Here is a 20,916-nt window from a genome sequence, read left to right on the forward strand (position 1 = left end):
TCCAAAGCATCAATTCTTCGGCGCTCAGCCTTCTTCACAGATCTTCTGCTTCTTAATATCTTCTGCTTCTGTTAGGTCCTTCACAGTCATCCATACATGACCACAGGAGAAACCATAGCCTTGACTAGATGGACCTTAGTTGGCAAAGTAATGCCTGTGCTTTTGAATATACTATCTAGGTTGGTCATAACTTTTCTTCCAAGGAGTAAGCATCTTTTAATTTCATGGCTGCAGTCACCATCTGCAGTGATTTTGGAGCCCCCCAAAAAAAGTCTGCCACTGTTTCCACTGTTTCCCCATCTATTTCCCATGGAGTGATGGGACCGGATGCCATGATCTTCGTTTTCTGAATGTTGAGCTTTAAGCCAACTTTTTCACTCTCCTCTTTCACTTTCATCAAGAGGCTTTTTAGTTCCTCTCACTTTCTGCCATAAGGATGGTGTCATCTGCATATCTGAGGTGATTGATATTTCTCCCGGCAATCTTGATTCCAGCTTGTGTTTCTTCCAGCCCAGCGTTTCTCATTATGTACTCTGCATAGAAGTTAAATAAGCAGGGTGACAATATACAGCCTTGATGTACTCCTTTTCCTATTTGGAACCAGTCTGTTGTTCCATGTCCAGTTCTAACTGTTGCTTCCTGACCTGCATACAGATTTCTCAAGAGGCAGGTCAGGTGGTTTGGTATTCCCATCTCTTTCAGAATTTTCCACAGTTTATTGTGATCCATACAGTCAAAGGCTTAGGCATAGTCAATAAAGCAGAAATAGATGTTTTTCTGGAACTCTCTTGCTTTTTCGATGATCCATCGGATGTTGGCAATTTGATCTCTGGTTCCTCTGCCTTTTCTAAAACCAGCTTGAACATCTGCAAGTTCACGGTTCACGTATTGCTGAAGCCTGGCCTGGAGGATTTTGAGCATTACTTTACTAGCATGTGAGATGAGTGCAATTGTGCGGTAGTTTGAGCATTCTATGGCATTGCCTTTCTTTGGGATTAGAATGAAAACTGACCTTTTCCAGTCCTGTGGCCACTGCTGAGTTTTCCAAATGTGCTGGCATATTGAGTGCAGCACTTTCACAGCATCATCGTTCAGGATTTGAAACAGCTCAACTGGAATTCCATCACCTCCTCTAGCTTTGTTCGTAGCGATGCTTTCCAAGGCCCACTTGACTTCACATTCCAGGATGTCTGGCTCTAGATGAGTGATCACACCATCGTGATTATCTGGGTCCTGAAGATCTTTTTTGTACAGTTCTTCTGTGTATTCTTGCCACCTCTTCTTAATATCTTCTGCTTCTGTTAGGTCCATACCATTTCTGTCCTTTATCAAGCCCATCTTTGCATGAAATGTTCCCTTGGTATCTCTCATTTTCTTGAAGAGATCCTTAGTTTTCCCCATTCTGTTCTTTTCCTCTATTTCTTTGCACTGATTGCTGAAGAAGTCTTTCTTATCTCTTTTTGCTATTCTCTGGAACTCTGCATTCAGATGCTTATATCTTTCCTTTTCTTCTTTGCTTTTCACTTCTCTTCTTTTCACAGCTATTTGTAAGGCCTCCCCAGACAGCCATTTTGCTTTTTTGTATTTCTTTTCCATGGAGATGGTCTTGATCCCTGTCCCCTGTACAATGTCACGAACCTCATTCCATAGTTCATCAGGCACTCTCTCTATCAGATCTGGGCCCTTAAATGTATTTCTCACTTCCACTGTATAATCATAAGGGATTTGATTTAGGTCATACCTGAATGGTCTAGCGGTTTTCCCTACTTTCTTCAATTTAAGTCTGAATTTGGCAATAAGGAGTTCATGATCTGAGCCACAGTCAGCTCCTGGTCTTGTTTTTGTTGCCTGTATAGAGCTTCTCCATCTTTGGCTGCAGAGAATATAATCAATCTGATTTCGGTGTTGACTATCTGGTGATGTCCATGTGTAGAGTCTTCTCTTGTGTTGTTGGAAGAGGGTGTTTGCTATGAGCAGTGCATTTTCTTGGCAAAACTCTATTAGTCTTTGCCCTGCTTCATTCCGTATTCCAAGGCCAAATTTGCCTGGTACTCCAGGTGTTTCTTGACTTCCTACTTTTGCATTCCAGTCCCCTATAATGAAAAGGACATCTTTTTTGGGTGTTAGTTGTAAAAGGTCTTGTAGGTCTTCATAGAAACATTCAACTTCAGCTTCTTCAGTGTTACTGGTTGGGGCATACACTTGGATTACTGTCATATTGAGTGGTTTGCCTTGGAAATGAACAGAGATCATTCTGTCGTTTTTGAGATTGCATCCAAGTACTGCATTTTGGACTCTTTTTTGTTGACCATGGTGGCTACTCCATTTTTTCTGAGGGATTCCTGCCAGCAGTAGTAGATATAATGGCCATCTGAGTTAAATTCACCCATTCCAGTCCATTTTAGTTCGCTGATTCCTAGAATGTCGGCGTTCACTCTTGCCATATCTTATTTGACCACTTTGAACTTGCCTTGATTCATGGACCTGACATTCCAGGTTCCTATGCACTATTGCTCTTTACAGCATCGGACCTTGCTTCTATCACCAGTCACATCCACAGCTGGGTATTGTTTTTGCTTTGGCTCCATCCCTTCATTCTTTCTGGAGTTATTTCTCCTCTGATCTCCAGTAGCATATTGGGCACCTGCTGACCTGGGGAGTTCCCCTTTCAGTATCCTATCATTTTGCCTTTTCATACTGTTCATGGGGTTCTCAAGGCAAGAATACTGAAGTGGCTTGCCATTCCCTTCTCCAGTGGACCACATTCTGTCAGACCTCTCCACCATGACCCACCCGTCTTGGGTTGCCCCACGGGCATGGCTTGGTTTCATTGAGTTTGACAAGGCTGTGGTCCTAGTGTGATTAGATTGACTAGTTTTCTGTGAGTATGGTTTCAGTCTGTCTGCCCTCTGATGCCTTCTTGCAACACCTAACATCTTACTTGGGTTTCTCTTACCTTGGGCGTGGGGTATCACTTCACGGCTGCTGCAGCAAATCAGTCATCACTATTAATCTCAAATCTTTCCACCTTACTGCTTTTTTAAGTGGGAAGAAATAAAAGGAAGCATTGCCAAAGTTGATTAAATGGTGACTTATCTGTTAATGTCGCATGAGGACTTGGCCTCAGGATGAACAGTGTTCTTGTTGAAATAAATACTGCATTGTACATCTCTTATTCTTTAATCATATTATTAGATTAAAAGATCTAGAAAAAGTTAAACATAGCATTCAAGAAAATATTTACAGCATTTAAATATAAAGAAAGATATTCTTGGATTAAGTCGATAGATTAATGTGTTATCCTAGTTACATTTTTCCATTTAGAAAACAGTTGAGTTCGGCTTCTCAGTGAATCATGAATCTATGCTTTGTGACAGATAACAATAATATGGTACTTTAAAAAATTACGTGAACTTAAAAGTGTTTTTTATCTGCTAAAATGCATCCCATGAAATATTTCTCACGTGTGTGTGTGTATGTGTGTGTGTATGTGTGTGTGTGTGTATGTGTGTGTGTATGTGTGTGTGTATGTGTGTGTGTATGTGTGTGTGTGTGTATGTGTGTGTATCACACACAGAAACACAGAAACACACTGATCTCTGGGAAAACGGTAAAGAAGCAGTGTCTTATTACAGGAAGACTGAGTCAGAAACCTCTTTCATTCAATATGGATAATTTAAAATGCCAGGAGATAGAATGAGAAGTAGTTGAAGTATTAGAAGATGAGCAGGAACAGAATATACTTGAGTCATTCTGTCCCACTCCAAGGGGGGGCCGGCGGAAATCTGCACTCGGCCCTCTTTCTCAGGTGTGGTTAACCTCCAGACGAGCGCCTTCGCGCGCTAAAGTTCTGTCGCCTAATGTGGATAAGCCTGGTGCAGTAAGGCCTGTTGTTGGTGCCTGGGGAAGCAGCAGGAAGTCGTATAAAGAATAGGCTTTGGAACCAGAGAGACGAAGGATTTTAATCTTAGATGCCTCGTTTACGAGCTCTGATTTTACTAAGTATCGAACAGAATCATTTAACTTCTCTCACCTGCAGGTTCCTCACTTATAAAAATGGGATATAATTTCACTTTGTGTAGATTTTGTGAGGATTAGAAATATTATGTGGAAAGCACCTGGCAGATTAGGCGTTCAGTAAATAGTAGCAGTGTTAATGCGGTCTTAAGTCATTGTGCCAGTGTTAATTTTAGACTCGACGCCTCTGGCATTTAGGTAGAAATGATAGTCGCAGGTCAAGCAGAGGAACCGAATTGACTGTGGAGACCATTCCCGTCGGTGTCCCTCCTGATGCCCGTTGTCGCTGTGTAGTGTGATTACCCCATGATTCCGGAACGTCACCAGTTTCACATTTAGTTTCCTGAATGTAAATTTTAGGGATGGACATAGCCACTCTCAGCCTCACCTTTGTGTGATGGTAACATGTCCTTCAGAAGTGGTATGGAATATGCCTTGTTAGGGCTATCTTAGGTTGTTTCCATTTCTTAGCAATCATAGAACAGGAAATCTTCTTAATTCTCATACTGCTTTAGCATGGATCCTTTAGTTCTGCTCTAGGACACTGGACGCAGTGACTAATACGCATTCTGCTATGCTCTATTTAACATTGCAGTCATTCTTCAAATCACTGAGATTATGTAACCATTTAAGCTTTCCCATTATTGAAAAAGTTGAATGAAATTACAGTTATTTGTGTTCTAGCAAACATTTATTAAATGTTTAATAAATCTAGCAAACATTTATTAAATATGTGCCAGGCATTGTGCCAGCTGCTAAGACTGGGCAGATGAAAAAAGCCCGGTATTAATGCCTGCTCTCAACTTGCTCACATATAGGGGAGTCAGAGGGAAGATAGACGCAGAATAGTAGGACAGTGCGATAGTAGCATTATATTGTGGCATTTGCAGCCAGAAGGGGTTCCAAATAATAAAATGAATAACGGTTATTGTGATTGATGAGTGATTGGAGTGTTTTCCATTTGTAATAATTTGTCATGATGTGACCAAAGTGTGTCTTTTCACTGTAAAATCTATGCTGTTGTGAGTGGTTCCGTTTCCAAACAGAGTCTTCACTTATGGGATATTGAGTTTAAAGAAAAGCTCAGTTGTACTAGATTTTTGATAAAGTTAAATCATGACATTTATCCCCATCTATTTTTTCTCATAAGAAATACAGTTTTGAAGCACACGTGCCTTGGATTTCCCTTGAGAAAATGAGCCTATTTTGTCATGAGTATCATCTGTAGCTTTGTGTTGTCCTTGAACGTTTTTAGTAATTGGGGGCGTCAGGTGCATTTCAACAGCAATTATCATTTTCTTTGCAGTAGTGGTTCTGTGTATAGCTTGTATGCTGATGAAGATGAGGAAATAGAGCCTTCTCCTTCTGGGCAACAGATAATTGAAAATTCAATCACTATGAATAAGATGAAGCTGCTGAAGGCTAAGATGGAGAACATGAACCTCAGCAAAAAGGTGAAGCTTGGCCGGGCCTCTCGTCAGCGTTTCCCTGCAGGGCTCGCGGCACGGAGGTCTGCTGGTAATTGTTGGGGAGAAAAGTCATATAAGATATTCACCTCGAGTTTCTGACCTCACTTACTGCAGTATTAACTGCAAAGAATTAATTTTTTTCAGCCAGCAGTGTATTTAATGTGATGATATTGCACTCAAAATAACTCATGGCTTTAAGAAACTTCATGATTCTAGAACTAAGAAGGATAATAAAAGAGAGCCTAACCTTAATTTTGCAAGTTACTTTTTAAGATGCTGTTAATATTTACTTATTATGGATAGGTCTGTCTGGGTGTTGATAGGAATGTTTAGCTATCCTAGATATTGTCAATTTTCCAAAATAATTGGATGAATTCTCTCCAGTAGTGAATGAGAGTTACAGTTTCCCTGGACTCCTACCAGCATTTGATCTGGTTCTTCTGTTTATTTTTGTCATTCTCATTGGTGTGTAGTGGCGTTACATTATAGTTCTAATTTTCATTTATCTGATTAATAAAGTAGAGTACCTTTCATATATTTATGGGGTATTTGGGTATCCTTTTTGTAAAAATGTGCATTCAGTTTTTTTGCCCATTTAAAAAATTGAATTGTGTTCACTTTGCTTACTGATTTTTTGGAGGTTTTTATATATTCTGTATATTAGTTCTTTGTCATATGCCTAGCACTACTCTATCACTTTGCTTTTCACTCTGTTGGTAACTTTTTCTTTATTGAAATATACTATGTACATAAAATAAAATTCACAGGTGTTTAATACAGCTTGATGAATTTTTACATTTATATGCAGTTATGTAGGTACAACTCAAATTAAACTAGGACCTGTTTTTCGCTGCAGGTTTTCTCATAGCCTTTCCCAGTCGATGCCTGCCTTTCCCTACTCCCCAGATAACTGCTGTTCTTAGCTGTGTCGTCACAAATTAGCGTCTACTGTTCCTGAACGCGGCATAGAAGATGTCATGTGTAACTTACTTTCTTTTTTTCGGTCTGGTCTCTTTTGCTCCACGTAATGCTTTTGGAGTTCATCTGTTTGTTGCGTGAATCGGTCCGTTCTCTTTTTACTGCTGTGCACTAATCCATTGTGTGACTATACAGGCATACCTCGGAGACACTGCAGATTTGGTTCCAGACCGCCACAATAAAGCGAGTATCACAATAAAGCGAGTATCACAATAAAGTGAGTCACACGGATTTTTTTGGTTTCCCAGTGCATATAAAATTTATATTTACACTATACTATAGTCTGTTTAGTGTACAATAGCATTCTGTCTAAAAAACAATGTACATACCTTAATTGAAAATATTTATTGCTAAAAAATGCTAGCCATCATCTGAGCCTTCAGTGAGTTGTAGTAGTAACATCAAAGATCACTGATCACAGATCACCATAAGAAATATAATAGTAATAATGAAAAAGCCTGAAATACTACAAGAATTACCAAAATGTGACCCAGAGATGCAAAGTGAGCAGATGCTGTTGGAAAGATGGCGTCAATCTAGACTTGCTCCACGCGGGGTTGCAGCGAACCTTCAGCCTGTGGAAGAGCACTATCTGCCCAGTGCAGTGAGCCGAGGTATGCCTGTACCCCGCTGCGTCTGTCTGCTTGTGACACTCGTGGCTTTCATCACCAAAGCTGCTTCGAGCGTCCTTTGTGCGCGCCCTTGGTGGACACGTGCACTCTCTTCTCTGGGGCCGGTAGCCGGGAGTGGGCGTGTAGAGCACTTCTGGGCCCTTGATTCTGTGCTGTTGGCCACTGTGTATGCCAGTGCCACACTCTTCTGGTTGCTGAGCTTTGCAATAGGTTTTGAAGTCAGGAAGTGTGAGACCGGCAACTTGTTCTTTATCAAGATTATGTTGACTCTTTGGAGTTCCTTGTGGTCACTTAAGAATTTTAGGATGGATGATTCTATTTTTGCAAAAAAAAAAAAAATCCATTGGGATTTTGATAGGGATTATATTTAATCTTTAGATCCATGTGACTCATGGCTCTGAACTCCTTTGTTTACAAATATGTGGAATATTGTATATCTTTTTTGTTGATTTGTAGTTTAATATCACTGTAGTCAGAGAACAGATGATTTCAGACCTTTGAAATAAGCTGAGGATTGGTTTGTGACTAAGCATACTGAAATATGCCACTTGGGAAGACTGTAGTCTAGTCACTGCGTGCGTGCGTGCGTGCGTGCGTGCGTGCGTGTGTGTGCGTGTGTGCGTGCGTGGCCTGCATATATCAGTTAGACAAGTGTTATTTGTGGTGTTTGGACTTCTGGAGACTTTCTGATTTTTGTGTGTGTCTGTTCATCAGTTATTGAGGGAAGTTCATTAGAAATCTCCCCTTTGGTTATGAATTTGTGTTTCTTCTTTTAGTATGTTTATTTTTGCTTTATATATTTTGAAACTGTCAAACTAGGTCAGATGATCTAGTACAGATTTGTATGATATCCAAGGAATTACGGTATCTGTCTTGTAGTTTGTATTATTATAAATATTGCTATTTATTATTATAAAATGTTTGTTTTGTAATGCACTTGTCTTAAAAGCTATTTTGTCTAATATTAGTATAGCTAAGCGAGCTTTCTTTTGATTTATATTTCTGTCATATATCCTTTCCGTTTTATTATTTTTACTCCTTCTATGTTTCTATATTTAAGAGTTTTTCTTATAATCAATGGATGGTGGATTTTTTATTATTTTTTTATCCAGACTGACAGGCTTTCCATTCTGTAACATTGAATATAATTACCAGTACGTGTGAATTTGTATCGTTTACTGTTTGTTTCCTGTTTAACCGCTTGTCTTATGTTTCTTTTTCCTCTCTCTCTTTCCCTTTCTTTAATCTACTTTTTGTTTTCCAGTTTTTATCCTATTGTTATTATTAGTTTTTTCAAATGGGTACTCTAGAGATTATTTGTACCTTCTTGACTATAGTATAATAAAAATGATTTTTACCCCTTTTCTTTTAATGCTGTAATCTTAGAACAGTAACTCCAGTTACACATGTGAACATCTTTTGTGTCGTTTTGTCCTGCATTTTAATTTACGTATATTTTGAACACCTCAAGTTGTTTTATATTGCCAATACTATTTATATTTATCCACCTATTTACCTTTTCTGTTGCTCTTTATTCTTTCCTGCAATTACTTGCTTCCTTTAAAGATTATTCTCCTTCTTCTGAATCTTCTAGTGCCTTTTTTTTTTTTTCATTTATGCCTCTTGGCAATTAAATCTCTCAGTCTTTGTCTGAATTCTTACTTTGCCTTTTTTTATTTTGAAAAATGTTCAGTCATTTAGAAATGTTGTATCTGTGAACATCCATGGAAATTTTACCTAGATTCAACAGTTAACATTGTTTCCACATTTGCTTTCTCTGTTTTTTTTTTAACCTGATTCATTTGGGAGTTCAGTTTTCCCCCTAAATATTCAGTATATAACTCCTAAGAATAGAGTCTTCTCCTATATAACTGCAATACAGTTATCATACACATAATTTGTCACTGATACACATTATATAATCTATATTCATATTTCTTCATTTCTCAATAATGTATTTACTAGCATTAGGTTCTATTTTGATTTTTTGTTCTCTTTTCAATTTGAGATCCAATCAAGAATCATGTGTTGTATTTAGTTGTAATGCTTTCTTGGTCTGCTTTTTTATGCAGAATTATTTCTTAGCCTTTTTTTAAACATTCATGTCAGATAGTTTTGGAGTGTTGGTTAGTTTTGTAGAATGTCCTCAGTTTGAATTTATCTTACTGTTCTATCGTGATTAGATGCAAGTCAGACATTTTTGGCTGGATATCACATTACCTCATTCTCTTATATTTCTAGGTTGGGAGTCTCGGTATTTCATCAGGTATTCCATTCTTTGTCATGCTCATATCAGTCCATATCCGAAAGATAAGTGCTAAGGCTTGATATTTTTAATTTTCAACTTTAACCATACATCATGAATTGTTGTGACACTTCTGTTAAAATCAACTATATTGGGAACCCCTAGACCACTCCTAGATTTGATGGTTTGCTTGAAGGACTCACAGGACTAGCATATCGTTTTACTCATGGTTAAGATTTATTTTAGCAAAAGGGTACAAAGCAAAATCAGCAAAGGGAAAAGGAGCATGGTGGGTGAAGTATAGAGGAAATCAGGTACAAACTTTCCCAGTGAAGTCTCATAAGATGTATATAATTATTTGTCAGTGAGCTTTATCAGCACATGTGGAATGCTGTCTACTAGGGAAGCTCATTAAAGACTTTGTGCCCAGGGGTGTCATTAGGAGCTCTTAATGAAAGCACCCTCTGCCTAGCATGTGCCAAAATTCCAGACTCCCAGAAGAAAAGTCGATGTTCAGCATAAACCGTATTGCTTGCACAAACAAGTAAGGCACAGTGAGTGTCTCTTACAAGTTAGGGTAGCAGGAACCTTCTTGAAATACAAGTTTCTAGAAGCCAGCCAAGGGCCAGACTTGGCAAGCAGGCGTTTTCAAGGAGAGCAGTTTAGGTCATCTATTAACTCTGTTCTGCAGTAGCTACCTATCCAAACACTTGACTCATCTTACTAGGAAAAGTTGTTGGGGATCTGAAATAGGTCAGCTATGCCATATCTAATATAATCCAAAATTTTCTTCTCAACAAAACTGACAAATAATCAATGGTGATGAAAAACAAAATTGGTTTTCTTTTAACATTGTTGGAAATTATACTCAATGAGGAAAGAGCAAAATTCTTCTCAATCGTAAGCTTAAGATTTTAATCTTTTTAAATATTTTAGATTGAGGTAATCCAAATGCCAATATGTAAGTAACCTTTTCTTACTTGGATAAATTTTGTTATTGGGTGGAGAAAACAGTTGTGTAAAGAATTACGCGTGCATTCCTCTCTTCTAGCCTAAGAAAGCTGTCAAGGTCAAACCTCGTCCACCCATAGCTCCTCGACCTTCCAGTAGCTCCACAGCAGCTGCTCGCCGGAGATTGTTGAGAGTTCTTCCACACATTGGGCAGTCTTGTCTACCTTCTCCTGGGGGCGCATGTCTGCCTGCCTCAGCCAGCAGAGCAGCTGCAAGTTCGGCAGCTCCGCCCCCTGCTGATAGGCCCGTATCATCTGTCACTGGTGATTTTCTAAAGGAAGGTGGAAACTGGGAGAGTTACACGCTGCCTCATTCCAGTAGTGGCCTCAAACTGCCATCCCAGATGCCTCACACGGAGTTTGAAACTGACAAAGAGCGTGCTGATACTGTTCGCCATCTTGGGTCGTCCCTGCCTAGGCGGACAAAGCGCTTTTCGGGAAAGCTGTCCGCTAACAACGAGGATGACACTGGCTTATTTCCAGCCGCAGAAGGGTGTGTCACCGAAGAGCCGCTTCCACCTGAAGCGGGTTCGTCCGCTTCCCTTACAGAAGGGAGTGCTGGTGAACAGAGCAGTGGCGTGGGAGGCACGCGCAGGGGAAACCTGGAATCCTCGCTCCTTAATGGGGATAGAGGCTCGAAAGCTAGAGAGCAGCATCTCAAGCACGCTGCGAAAGTGTTGAACGGTGAGTCAGAGGCTTCAGTTCTCAGCCACCGTGAATTAAGTCCTCACAAGAACAGACTCTTATCACCTCTTCGCTGTTCTGCACCGACGTCACTCCATAATTCTCTGGCGAAACCACAGAGACAGTCCAAATGTTTTGAGTCTGGGAGCCTCCAGTCTTCTGCTTCACAAAACGTGCTTCGGTCATTGGATGTTCGAAATATAACTGATCCTTCTTTCTCTAGGACTACTCGCTTTCGAGCCGTTAAAGTTGATTCAACTGGTAAAAGATCTGATATTATTTCTAAAGTTGAGGCTCGGGATATCACAGAAATGGCTAACAGGGCATCCAAAGAGCCTGTGGGTTTTGTAAATAATATAGGTTTTCTTGCTTCGCTGGCCCGGAGTGCAAGCAGAGACAGCTTACAGAGTGCACGTGGGGCAGGCAGGCTGCGGACCTCTGGAATTGGGCTGTCTACAAACCTTCAGCATTTTCAGGAAGAGAGCCTTAGGAGAAGTTCTCCTCAGTCAGAAACTACAGAATTTTTTTTAGTAAGTATTTGCCTTTCAGTGTGTTCTGCTAGTTATCCTTGTAGTGATTCAGGGTACTTTGTTTTTTGTTTACATGTTAAATAAAGAGGTCTAAGGTTGAATTCTTTTCATAACTTCCTCTTCAAATGTCTTTCTAGTTTATAGAAAATTTTTTGACAGTTGAATTTTAAATAATGTTTTAGTTCTAAATTTAGAACTATAATTTGAAAGTAGTTTTTTATTTTAATTTTAAACAATTTATCATATATTTAAAAATGCTAAATATTTTAATTAATGTTTTTCCCTAATAAGAAATTTTATTTGAGCCATCAGATTTTACTCTCTTCCATCCAAGTTCTAACCAGACCTGACCTTACTTAGCTTCCAAGATCAGACAGGATCAGGCACATTCAGAGTCATGCGGCCATAGACAACTTTTACTCTCTTGAAGGTAAAGAATAAGCACAATATTGATGGATGTGACAGTCAGGTCTCAGGTTAATTTACTTAAAAAGAGATTAAATAATTTAAAATGAAAGTTCATCACCATTTTTGTCATAAAATATTATGATTTTATGTTAGGTGATCTCTCCTCTGTTTTCCATTAACTCACCTCTATAGATGTTTTGTGTTTTAATTGTAGTCTGCCCGTGGTATTGGAATGAATGGAAATAATACAACGTCAGGGAAAAGAGTAGGTAAGCTACAGATAATTTTGAAAACAATATAAGGCTAATAATCATAGCATTATGCATACTGTGAATTAGAATTTTCAAAGAGCAATGGGAAGAACATTCTCTGTGGTATATGCAGAGGAAACTTCCTTAGACTTTGTTCCACTGAAGAAAATGATTAAGAGAACTGACTGTAGGGTATATTTGAAGAATGAAACAAAAATTGAAATTGAGGCCTCTATTGTCTGGAAAAGGATATGGTCTATGTGAAAAGATAAGATGAATGAAAAATTACCATGTGTTCACAATATATCTAGTCCCTGGCTACTCCGGAGCCATGCTGGGTGCAGGATGAGTTTTGAGAAAATGCCCTAGAAAGGCGTTTCTTAAACTCATGGTCCAATGTCAAGGACAGTAAAAGCTCCATTTGATGAACTGGTTATTTCTGGATGAAAGAAAGGGACGGTCTCTTTGACTAGCCCTTTCCAAGGCATGCTAGCAGAAATGACTATATTATTAGCATCACTTCTGCCCGTAGTATCTTAGAGGTGTACAGGCCAAACACTTCTGAAGAAGCCATCACTATCACCTCCTGTGTTCCAGTACCCAGTCTAGAGATGGAAACTCTAGCGAATGAGTACCACGTTTGTAGCCCCAACGTTCTGAAGGGCACATGATGTATTATGATTGTCATGTGAGTTTCATGTCGTTAAAGAGATAACTAAAGTTTGTTTCCACTACTGTATAAAGCCCAGGGTTCTAAAGTTGTAATACATCTACTTTTTTTCAATTTTTTTATTGTAAGAAATTTACTATCCTAACCATTTTTAAGTGTACAATTGAATGGTGTTAAGTACATTCACATTTTTAGCCAACCAGTATCACCATATATCTCCAGAACTCATTTCATCAAAATGGAAACTCTGTACCCATTAAACTTTAGCTCCTCATTAGTCTCTCTCCCCAGACCCTGGCAACCACCGTTCTGTTTTCTGTCTGTAATTTTAACTACTCCCGGTGCCTCACATAAGTGAAATCACTCAGAATTTGTCTGTCTGTGCCTGGCTTACTTTATGCAGCATAAGCTCCCAGGGTTCGTCTGTGCTGTAGTGGTAGTCAGAGTCACTCAGTCGCGTCCGACTCTTGCGACCCCATGGACTGCAGCCCACAAGGTTCCTCTGTCCATAGGATTCTCCAGGCCGGCATGTGTCAAAATCCCCGTACTTCTCCAGCTGAGTAGCATTGCATTGTATGTGTGTACAGCATCTCTCTTACCTGAGTATCTGTGGCTGGACACTTGGTCACTTCCACATTTTAGCTGCTGTGAATAGTGTTACTACAAACACAAGTGTACGAGTATGTCTTTGAGGCTCTGATTGCAGTTCTTCTGAGTGCATATCCAGAAGTGGCATTACTGGGTCATATGGCAGTTCTGGCTTAACTTTTTAGGAAACGCTGTCTCCTTTTCCGTGGTGGCTGTGCTATGTCACATTCCCAGCAGCAGTGTACAGGCTTCCAACTTCTCTGCTTTCTCACCATGCTTGTTATTTTCTGTTTTGTTTGATAGTGGGCATCGTAACAGATACGAGGTGGTATCTTATTGTGATTTAGATTGGCATCTCCCTGATGATTAGTTATGTTGAGTATCTCTTGATGTGCTATTTGGAGATCTTTGGAGACATGTGTGTTCAAATTCCTTGCCCTGGAGGCGGGATATAAAAAAAAATACCTTGCCCATTCTTGAATTTGTTTCTTGGTTTTCTTGTTGCCATATATTCTGGATATTAGTCCCTTACGTATGATTTGCAAATATTTCTCCCATCTGTAGGTCACCTTTTTACTCTGTTGGTCATGTCTTGATGCTCAACAGTTCTTAATTTTCATCAAGTTCAGTTTGTCTATTTTGTTTCTTTGTTGCCTGTGCCGGGTATTGTGTTCAATAAATTGTTTCCAAATCCACCCTTAATGAAGCTTTTCCTTTACTTTTTCTTCTAGAAGTTGTGTAGTTGTAGGTCTTAATTTAGGTCTTTAATACATTTGAATTAATTTATATATATATGGTGTAATGTAAGGGTCCAACTTCATTCTTTTCCATATGGATGTCCAGTTTTCGGGGCCTCCCTGATAGCTCAGCTGGTGAAGAACCTGCCTGCAGTGCAGGAAAGCCCAGTTCAATTCCTGGGTCAGGGAGATCTGCTGGAGAAGGGACAGGCTTCCCACCCCAGCACTCTTGGGCTTCCCTGGTGGCTCAGCTGGTGACGAATCCGCCTGCAGTGCGGGAGACCTGGGTTTGATCCCTGGGTTGGGAAGATTCCCTGGAGAAGGGAAAGGCTACCCACTCCAGTATTTTGGCCTGGAGAATTCCATGGACTGTATAGTCCACGGGGTCGCAACTTTTTCATCCAGTTTTTGAGGCTATATTCGTAAACAAAACAAAACAAAAAACTGTCCTTTTCCCCATCAAATGCTCTTATTAGTACCTTGTCAGAAATCGTGTGATTATGTTTGTGAGGGTTTATTGCAGAGTCCTCTGTTAGGCACCACTGGTCCATATGTCTGTGTTTATGCCAGTGCCATACTGTTTCTGATTAATGTATCTGCTTTTAATATAATTATTTTCCTTTGTGCGTGTGTGCTAAATTGCTTCAGTTGTGTCCAACTCTTTGCGACCCCATGGACTGTTGCCCGCCAGGCTCCTCTGTCTATGGGATCCTCCAGGCAAAAATACTGGCGTGGGTTGCCATCCCCTTCTCCAGGGGATCTTCCCGACCCAGGGATCGAACCTGCATCTCTTACAGATCCTGCGTTGGCAGAAGGGCCCTTTGCCACTAGTGCCACCGGGAAGGCCCCAAGTAGATGGCAGTTTCCTTTTGACATCTATTTAAACCTGTCTTGCACTAATCCGCAGCTCACCCTCTTGGAAGTTTGAGTTGTACCTGGTCTATCTCCCTAAACTCTAATCCAAGCTACAGTGCTTTCTTCTGAAACTGCTGTTGCTGAAAAGATCTTCAGAATTTTCAATCCAGTGGATGATTCTGTCTACTTATCTTGATGGTTATGGCCCTTCTTCTTAAAAGAGTTTTTCTCTTTCTTTTTTTATTCTGGGCTGTTACATTTTTGTAGATTTTTGTTTTTGTGTTTTTTTAAACTTCAGTTTTCTTTTGAACATGTTTTACCAGCCCCTCTGCTTGTCCCCAGATATACAGTCTTGATTGATTTCATTTAGGTCGAGTCATCAACTGCTACCTGCAGTTTATGATTCTCCGAACTAGAGCTCTGTATCTTGCTGCCATTTCCTTCCTGCCATACAGTAATAACAGTATCGTTCGCAATTACTTAGAAGAGTTTGTGAAAATTCTGGCATAAGTTTTGTTTAATTAAGTTTTTCCATTGGTTCTCTTTGCTTTTCACTGCAAGGTCTTCCTTGGAAATCGTACCCATCTTCATCATTTTAGTTATCATTTTTAGGCAGATGACTACCAAACTTGTATCACAAATACTGCCTTACTACTTTATTGCCTGACTTTTCTGTTGGGTGAATTTTTAGAGATCATTGTGTTAGACCGAATATTAAAGTAGGAAGTGCCAAACAAGTGCCTTCATCCAAATATCTTTATTCTCATTCTGAAAAGCAACTTTTCACGTCAGCATTATTTTATTGACTTTCTTTTTTCATATATGTTCATTACATATTTGAGAGAAGGCTTCAGAGAAGAGTTAATGATTGGTGATACCTTCTTACTGGACAAGTAGAATTCTACTAAGTTGACAAAGTTCCTGAGCAGTTCAGAAGAGGGGAGGGCACTTGTAAATGCACCTGGTGCGTCATTCAGGGTGGGAAGGATGTGGTGCGTGATAGAAAATGACCCTGCAAAGCTATAACGGCATATTGGACACACGAGTCCTTGAATGTCAGCCCATGGAGTTTGAGTTTTCCCTCTCTGTAGGAGGGAGCTTACCTATTTGGGCTGGTTCCCGGCACGGAGCGTGTGGCTGCTGATTTTTTCTGTTCCTTCATCCTTCTGGCGGGAAGGATGAGCGAAGCCACTGTCATGGGGGAGACTGCAGCCGCGCTTCTGTGCCGCCTCCTGCTGGCCAGCACTGTGCTCTGTGCCTGCACAGTCACAAGAGCTTCTGCGTGAACAAAGGGTTGGGAACTTCAGTGCCCAGGAAAGAGAAACATGGAGATATGACTACGCTGAACTAAGTTTTTGTCAACAGATTTTTTTTTTAACTTTTGTTTAAGGAACAATACCCTAAGCCTGAATCCCAAAGATAATTGCAGTTGGATGCACTTCAGAGGGTATCGGGCAGTGCATGCCTTTCCTCTATGTCCCGTGCAAATGCCTGTCTTGTTTTCATTATTCAAGAAGAGGAAAGTATCCCATCACCTTTGTGAAATGTTCTTGATAACTCTTAAGTGCCCTTGAAGAAGAAAATGCTTATTAGCTTGAGTTGGTACCTGACCACCATTACGACTCATAAGTTAGTTTCCAGTTTGGGGCAGGTTTTTTTTTTTTTTTTTTTTTAGTTTTGGGCAAGATCTGGGAGTGTATTTTAGACTAGTCATAAAGCATTAATTTTATTCTGCTTGTATATACAGAACCCAATCCGGATGGTGGCAAAAGGCATACTGCCAACTAAATGTAATTCCAACTTTTTGAACCCTGGAAGGATTACTTTTAGCTGCTGCATAGAGTTAAGCCCAGGCCTCCCAAACCTTTCTTGGTGGGAGGGAACGGGCGCCATTCCCACTGGCACCCTGCCCTGCTTTCCTTCTCACCCCTGCCCTTTGGCTTCGTCTGCTTTCTCCTTCTGGCCTTGGGGCGCCACCAAGCACTGTGTCCTTGTGCTTCTGTGTAACAGCTGTGGGCGATGACACTGAGCCTCTCTGCCCATGAGTGGGGTCTGTTGGAGTTTTGCTCTGTAGTATTAAGCTGATTTAATTCTTTCTCATATAATAGCAGATGTGCTCTTATATTAAAGATTAAAAATCAACCTGTTGCTATAGCCCATAGTTTAGTAAATATTTTTTGGAACGGTTGTAGTACTGTGAAATTAAACAGTGCACCCTACAAGTCACTATTGATAATACTGTATTTTATATAATTATATTATTTTAAAAATTCAGAATGCTTTTTATTGTGAGAACTGAGTTGACCTTTGAACACTTAGAAACTTAGGGAGAAAAATACATGTCCTGTTATCTTAAAAATGGACGAATTGAAGCTTTAAATAATTTGCTGATGGCTCAATGCATTTAATTTCTGTGGTATAATCAGCACCAAGAGCTCAGTTTCATGATGTCCTCATGCTCTTTCTTGGCGTGAAAGAACAGGGTGATTTTAATACCTATGTTGTTCCTCAGAAGCTTCATAAATACGATTTTGAGCCAGACATTTTTCTTGATTCTCTGTCAAAGTTTAGTGTACTTTAAATATACATATTGCCTTCAGAAATAATCAGAAAGGTGTTGATATCTATAAAAATGTAAAAAAATGTCTTAGTAGAAATTAGCACGTCTTAAGAGAAGTAACAGTTCTAGTTCATCTCCATTACAGACTCTGTAAATAATTTTAGATATAAAAAAAGCACGAATTAATATTTATGGCTGAGAGGTTTGCCGTGACAGGAATGTGTTTAATGTTTTGTTTTATAGTATTTCACATTTAGAATTTTATTTCTGTAGTAATCAAGGTGTCCTTTCTCTGAACAGGAGAATGTACTCATCACCTCCCACCTGTGAAAGCCCCTGTTCAAACGAAGAAGAAGACAACAAAGCATTGTTTCCTTTGTGGAAAGAAAACTGGACTGGCTACTAGCTACGAGTGCAGGCAGGTTGGCTAGCTGAAAAGTGGAGATGCTTGCTTTGTGGTGACCCAGCTTAGGGACGCAGTAGAAAATGCTCTTTAAATTGCCTCTTCATAAGACCATTTAGATGATGTTCAAATAGCAGTCCTCAGCTGAACTCCTTATTGGCTGAAGTAAAGAGCAAATAGATAGGCTATGCATTTCCAAACTCCTGAGATCCTCTCCTGCCCTCTAAAGTAGGATGCATAAACCAATGGAAGAGTGTGTTCTCTTTGTCTTACGATAGACAGACTTGGTTTTTCTTTGAATGTAGCTTGGGAAAATGCCTCTTCCAAGATTCTATTTTAAATTGAATAAAAAGGACTAAGTTTAATGTTAATGTACTGTTAATTATATGGTACACTTTTGTTTCAAAAGAGATGAATAATATGTTAACAAAAATAATGAGTTTTTTCTACCAATAACTATTTAGTAGTATTGATTAATATGCTCCCAGGATGGTGACTGCCCTTAGGTTGAGGCCAGGCATTAAGTAAAGCTGCGGCTTTTTAGAGTGTATTCTGTTCAAATGGAAACAGCTCACCTTGTTGCTGACATACTTTAAAATCCTTTCATGGCATAGTTAGGCTTCACATAATTTGATTCTCTTACTAGACTGAATTTCTCAGAAATGCAGTCTGCCCAGGCTTCCTAGATACGCAAGGAGGTGGCGCATGCATGCACTGGCTTTCGCAGTTTCACTGCTTCATGAAGGCCTGCACCCTCTTTCACTTCAGAGGAGGGTCTCTATTCGACACTTGCACATTCATGGACAATTGACTTGTTCTTTTTTTGGGGGGGAGGTGCCTGTGCTTGTTTATAAGTATAAGGGAAATGCCAATTCTGAATTGCTAAAGAGAACCAAAAGGCTCCTGTTGGACTACCCGAAGTCAAGCCTTGATCTCCCAAAGAGAGGAGGCTCTTATAGAAATGTGGCTATTCACATAAACTTTTTTTGTGCTTTAGATGTGGAAACAACTTCTGTGCATCTCATCGGTATGCAGAAACTCACAGCTGTACCTATGATTACAAGAGTGCAGGGAGGAGATACTTACAGGAGGCAAATCCTGCGGTTAACGCACCAAAGCTTCCGAAAATCTAACTCTTGCTCTGCGCCTAACTGTTCTGCACAAGGAGCCGCATTACAGTGACAGAGGGGATGTTGTTTAGACTGCAGTATTTTTGTTCGACTCCCAAAGACTTGCCAAATAACAAAAGCTTATTATGTACACTGTTGGAGAGTGAGAAAACTACTGTATTTGACACCTTTATTCTTTGGTGAATCAAAAAGTTTAAAAAGTAGTTTCAAACCTTTCTAATGATGTAGCTCTGTCATTACAGGCCTTGTGTTAAGTGTTGTGTATTCGATATTGCAATCTCACTAAACAAGTCTTCAAAAGATGCACTTTAGGAAGCTAGCATTGACTGTGTAGCCAGCTTCCGTGCTGTACAGAAATGAGCTGTCATGTAATGGCTCTACTCAAATCTACAGTTTTTTTGTGGGGGTGGTGTGGGTGGGGACTTAAAAAAAACCTGTACATGAAAGTTCATTGAGTTTACTGGCAAGTTCCTTTTTATGTCAAGCTTTTTATAAAGAAGAACATTTGGTTTTCCAGTGTGGTTTTAACACATGTATTTCTTCTATATTCAGATTGGCGTTTGGATATGTCTCCATTCTACAATACAAAACACATCATGTTAATCATAGTATATCTCTCTTAAAATACTGCTTTTTGAATGGTAGTCCCATTTGTTGCCATTAAATAGAGAACCCAACTTTTCACTTTTTGAAAAATGAGAATATTGAAAACAAAATCTCACAGCTTGGTTTGTTTTTCTTATGTTGAGTGCTATTACTAGGAAAAATTCAAATAAATATTCAATTTCATTATGATTTTGATTTGATTATTTACAATAATTTTCTCTTATAAATACTTAAAAAATAAAACCATTTAAATAAATCAGTAATTTATCCTGCTTGGAAAAAATGACTATCAGTATAAAAGAATTCTTTTACAGTATAAGGATCCTGCTCCTCAGATGTAACTAATACAGCATTCAAGCTTTGAGGAGGCCGCTTGCTTTACGGAAGCTTAGTTGAATCTGATGCTGAACCCTGGCAAATAGCTAACAGGTAACCCAAGTGGACTCTGCAACTCTGGTCCAACCCGGGTGGGACGTGCATGGGTTCAGTTCAGTCGCTCGGTCGTGTCCAACTCTTTGCGACCCCATGAATTGCAGCACGCCAGGCCTCCCTGTCCATCACCAACTCCTGGAGTTCACTCAGACTCACGTCCATCGAGTCAGTGATGCCATCCAGCCATCTCATCCTCGGTGGTCCCCTCTCCTCCTGCGCCCAATCCCTCCCAGCATCAGGGTCTTAGGAGCTAATACAGAAGTGAACAAAACGGAGATTTCTGTTACCCTTCCTCTATTTCTTGTGCTCCGTGGTGTCCAACTCTTTGCAACCACGTGGACTGCAGTCCACCAGGCTCCTCAGTGTATGAGATTTTTCCAGGCAGAAACACTAGACTGGGTCGCCATTCCCTGCTCCAGGGGGTCTTCCTGACCCAGGGATCGAACCCGCATCTCTTATGTCTCCTGCGTCGGCAGGAAGATATTTTACCACTGTGCCAGCTGGGAAGCCCTCTACTCCCCTCTGCTGTTAAGGGTTAATGGCATACTTTCTAAGGGGGGCTGTCTGTACAGGCTAGTGAAAAATATTTGTGTCACACAGTTCACTTTTTCTTCCCTTTATCAAGACCACCTGTGCTTTAGATATTTAAAATCTTAAGAACTCTATGTTATGTGGATAGGCTGCTGAAACATGGACCAAAACATTTTATTC

The 20,916-nt window shown here is 39.9% G+C and overlaps 1 protein-coding gene across 14 annotated transcripts in view; it reads left to right on the forward strand.

The window, feature by feature from the left end:
• Positions 1 to 19,962, forward strand: part of ZFAND4 (zinc finger AN1-type containing 4) — a 55,888-nt gene extending 35,926 nt beyond the window's left edge. For 7 of the 14 annotated variants that reach the window (XM_069572306.1, XM_069572308.1, XM_069572307.1 and 4 more), the window contains 5 exons: positions 5,324 to 5,471; positions 10,393 to 11,565; positions 12,188 to 12,242; positions 17,935 to 18,052; positions 19,035 to 19,962. In XM_069572306.1, the coding sequence (XP_069428407.1) occupies positions 5,324 to 5,471; positions 10,393 to 11,565; positions 12,188 to 12,242; positions 17,935 to 18,052; positions 19,035 to 19,170 (1,630 nt within the window). In that variant the 3' untranslated portion in view covers positions 19,171 to 19,962. Of the gene's footprint in view, positions 1 to 5,323; positions 5,536 to 10,392; positions 11,566 to 12,187; positions 12,243 to 17,934; positions 18,409 to 19,034 lie in introns of those variants that run through there. The other 7 variants (XM_069572309.1, XR_011253075.1, XR_011253076.1 and 4 more) reach the window with 7 other exon arrangements.
• The last annotated feature ends 954 nt before the right edge of the window (positions 19,963 to 20,916 follow it).

Source organism: Ovis canadensis, chromosome 25 (genome assembly GCF_042477335.2).
Source record: "Ovis canadensis isolate MfBH-ARS-UI-01 breed Bighorn chromosome 25, ARS-UI_OviCan_v2, whole genome shotgun sequence".
Classification (NCBI taxonomy): Eukaryota; Metazoa; Chordata; class Mammalia; order Artiodactyla; family Bovidae; genus Ovis; species Ovis canadensis.